Source organism: Alligator sinensis, unplaced genomic scaffold, assembly GCF_000455745.1.
Source record: "Alligator sinensis unplaced genomic scaffold, ASM45574v1 scaffold137_1, whole genome shotgun sequence".
NCBI lineage: Eukaryota > Metazoa > Chordata > Crocodylia > Alligatoridae > Alligator > Alligator sinensis.
This window is the reverse complement of record NW_005842545.1, coordinates 1,002,822-1,006,521: the sequence shown is the minus strand read 5'-3', so window position 1 is coordinate 1,006,521 and position 3,700 is coordinate 1,002,822. Positions and strand designations below refer to the sequence as shown.

At 56.8% G+C, this 3,700-nt stretch overlaps 1 protein-coding gene across 1 annotated transcript in view; it reads left to right on the top strand.

Moving 5' to 3' along the window:
* BGN (biglycan) overlaps positions 1–3,480 on the top strand; it is a 7,660-nt gene extending 4,180 nt beyond the window's left edge. Inside the window, exons 6-8 of the mRNA XM_006032033.3 lie at positions 96–189; positions 1,834–1,972; positions 2,526–3,480. Of these exons, the coding sequence (XP_006032095.1) occupies positions 96–189; positions 1,834–1,972; positions 2,526–2,723 (431 nt within the window). The 3' untranslated portion in view covers positions 2,724–3,480. The remainder of the gene's footprint in view (positions 1–95; positions 190–1,833; positions 1,973–2,525) is intronic.
* Positions 3,481–3,700: the final 220 nt, after the last annotated feature.

Here is a 3,700-nt window from a genome sequence, read left to right as displayed (position 1 = left end):
TTCCCTACATCTGCCCCAGTGCCTGCCCCTCCAAGCCTCCTGCTTTTTTGTGGGGGTCCAGAGGGGTCTAGCATAACCCTGCCATGTCCTCTTAGACCTGCCGGAGACACTGACAGAGCTGCACCTGGATCACAACCAGATTCAGGCCATTGAATTGGAAGACCTGAAGCGCTACAGCAAGCTTACCAGGTATTGGGGTACCCTAACACCCCAAAACTGGCACCCCCAAATCTAGGAGGCCTGCATCCCCATATTCTCTGTGAACCAAGCGTGACCTGCTAGAGCAAAGTTGGATATTGGGGTACCCCTGTGCCCCAGAACCTGTCCCCAGTTTTGGGGGTACACCTGTACCCCAAACCCAGTGGTTATTGAACCCCCAGTGTGAACTGTTAGAGGAAGCACAGTGAGTATTGGGGTAGGCAGCACCCCAAAACCAGGACTGCCATCTGAGGGGCTTTGTACCCCAGTATCCCTGTCCCCTGAACCTAACCTGCTTGAGTAAGGTCAGTGGATACTGGCATACCCTGGTATCCCAAAACCTGGCACCCCAAATCCAGGGGGCTGCACTCCAAGTCTCTTGGGGAGTCCCTGTCCCCTGAGCCTGACTCACTTGAGTGGGTAACAGGGTATCCTGGTCCCCTAAAAATTGGCCATCAAAATGTGGGAAATCCTGTACCCCTAAATCTCCAGGGTCACTACTGTCCCTCAAACTTGATCTGCTGGATAAGGTCAGCTGGTATTGGGGTACCCCAGCACCCCAAAAATGCAGGACCCCAGATCCAGGGGACTCCATACCCCCCAGTCTGTTGGGGATCCCCTTTCCCCCATACCTGACCTGCTGAGGCAACAACAGGTCTTGGGGTAAGCCTGCATCCCAAAACCTGGCCCCTCCAAATCTGGGGACCCTGTACCTTGAAATCCCCTGTGGAGCCCTTGTGCTAGAGCATAACAGGTATTGGGGAACCCCAGCACCCATAAAACTCAACTGCAGAATCTGGGGGGTGGGGCGTGTACTCCCAAATCCCCTGGGGAGCCCATTCACCAAGCTTGACCTGTTAGAGCAAGATCAGAGGGTATTGGGGGTCCCCCAAAAGATGGACCTCAAGAATCTGGGGGGCCCTGTATCTCCAAATCCTCTGGAGAGCCCCTTCCCCCGAAGCTTGACCAGCTAGAGCTAGATCCCAGCCCCATAAAACTGGACCTCAAGATCTGGGAGGACCCTGTACCCCCAAATATCTGTGGATGCCACTGTTCCCCTATCTTGATCTGCTAGGTATGACCAACTGGTATTGGGGTACCTGGCACCCCAAAACTAGACACCTCAAAGTTCTGGGGCTGTACCCCCAAATATCTTGGGAAGCCCCTGTCCTCTGAGTTAGACCTGCTGTAGTCAGGTCAGGTATTGGGATACCTTGGCTCCCCAAAACATGCCCCCCTGTCTGTTTGCTTGTCTGTCCCACATATCTGTGGGGTGGAGAACTGCAGTCTGTCCCTGACCCCTGTCTGTCCCTCTGTCCAGGCTGGAGTTGGGCAACAACTGGGCTTGTGGGGTGGAGGATGACAGTATGTCCCTGACTTTTGACCTGTGTCTGTCCATCTCTGACCCCTGTCTGCCTGTCCCTGATCCCTAATGCCAAGTCTGTCCATCTGTCCCTAATCCTTGAGCCCTGACCCCTGTCTGTCTCTCCAGGGTGGGGCTGGGCTATAACCACATCTCTGGCATGGACGATGGCAGTCTGTCCCTGACCCCTGATCCTTGCCTGTCTGTCCCTGGCTGACCCCCTGTCTGTCTGCCTGTCCATGACCCCTGACCCCCTCTCTGCATCTGTCCAGGCTGGGGCTGGGTCACAACCGAGTCCGTGGGGTGGAGAACGGCAGTCTGTCCTTCCTGCCGCTGCTGCGGGACCTGCACCTGGAGCACAACAAGCTGCAGCGGGTGCCCCCTGGCCTTCCCAACCTGCGCCACCTCCAGGTTGGTCAGGGAGGCTTGTGGGGGCTCTGGGGAAGCTAGGGGCCAATGCGGGGGGAAGAGGTAAGGGGGGGACCTTGGGAGGGCTGGGAAGTAATGGGGGACTATGGAGGGCTAGAAGGAGCTGGGGGGAAAGGGGGAACCCAGGGACAGTGGAAGTAATGGGGCATAAGGGGACACTGGGGGGTCCTGGGGTGATGGGGGGCTGGGGAGAAATGGAGGGTAAAGGGGGCCACAAGGAATCCCAGGTAAGGAGGAGTTGCAGGGGGCTAGGAGGTAATGGGGGGCCTTGGGGATTGTGGGGACTCAGAGATAATAGGAACCCTAGGGAGCTGGGGGGAGTCTGGGGCATAATGGGGAGGTCTGGCAGGAGTCAGAGGGGTAATGAAGGTACCCTGGGAAACTCAGGCCTGACTCCTGACCCCCTAGGGTTCAGAGGTTATTTGGTGGGGTTAGGGAGCTATTTCTGGGGGTCCAGGGGCTGTGTTGGGGGTTCAGGGGTATGTTTGGGAGTTCTGGGGCCATACTGGGTGCTGACCCCTGCCTGCCCCCCCAGGTGGTGTACCTCCATGCCAACAACATCTCAGCCGTGGGGCCCCACGACTTCTGCCCGCCAGGCTTTGGGGTGAAGCGCTCCCCCTACCATGGGATCAGCCTCTTTGGGAACCCACTGCCTGCCTGGGAGGTGCCACCTGCTGCCTTCCGCTGCGTCTCTGCCCCACTGGCTGTGCAGTTTGGCAACTACCGCAAATAAAGGGCACCCCAAATCTAGGGACACCCCCATAACTAGGCGGAGAGAGAGCCAGGCAGGGGGCCTGGGGGGGCAGCAGGGTTAGGGAGAGGGGTGTGAGGCTAGTTTTGGGGGGCCAGGGGGAGTTTGGGGGGAACATCTGGGGTAGCTTTGGGGAGTGTGGGGGTCAAGCAGTTAGTTTTAGCGGTGCAGGGGACTTATAGGGCTTATGGGGAGCTTTGGGGGGCAGTAGGTGGGTATGGGGGTTTGGGGGATGATATTGGGGTGCAGAGGGGTCTTGGGGGTCAGGTAGGATTGGGGATGGCAGGGAGCAGTATTGGGAAGCAGCGGGATGAAAGGGCACAGGGAAGGTTTGGGGGGGCAGGGTAATTTAGAAGGCAGGGGCAGTTTTGGGCCGGTGAGTAGATTTGGGGGTGTATGGGAAATATGGGGTTCAAGGGGATGTGGGGGCTAGGGGGAAAGTTTGGGGGCAGGGATAGTTTCTGGAGGCCAGGGATGAGTTATGGGGACCAGGGGGTGGATCTGGGGTCATTTTGGCAGGCAGATATTGGGGTATAGAAGCGGGGCAGGAGTGGGAGAGGCTCATGGGGGAGTTTGGGGGTGAAAGGAATGGAGCCTTTCTTAGAGTCCCTCCTCCCCTTCCCTGGGATTTAGGTTCCCCCCAGCCCCTAATTTCTCCCTGTCAGGGTCACATCAAAGCCTGGAGACATACATAAAGCCTCTTCAACCCCACTCCCTAGCGCCCCCCCCCAAAAAAAAGGAGCAGAAAAAAATGGGGCTTTATATATAAAAAATATAGAATTTTGCTATTTTTTGCCCAAAATTGGTGAGTTTTTGGGGCTGTGGGGAGGGGACATGCGGAGATCCCAGCTCTTACTGGGAGCACTGGGAAGGAAAGGAGGGTTTGGGCTGGGGACAGTGGCGATTTGGGGGCAATTAAAAAATAACAAAGATTAAAAAATCATAGTCACTAAAAATGC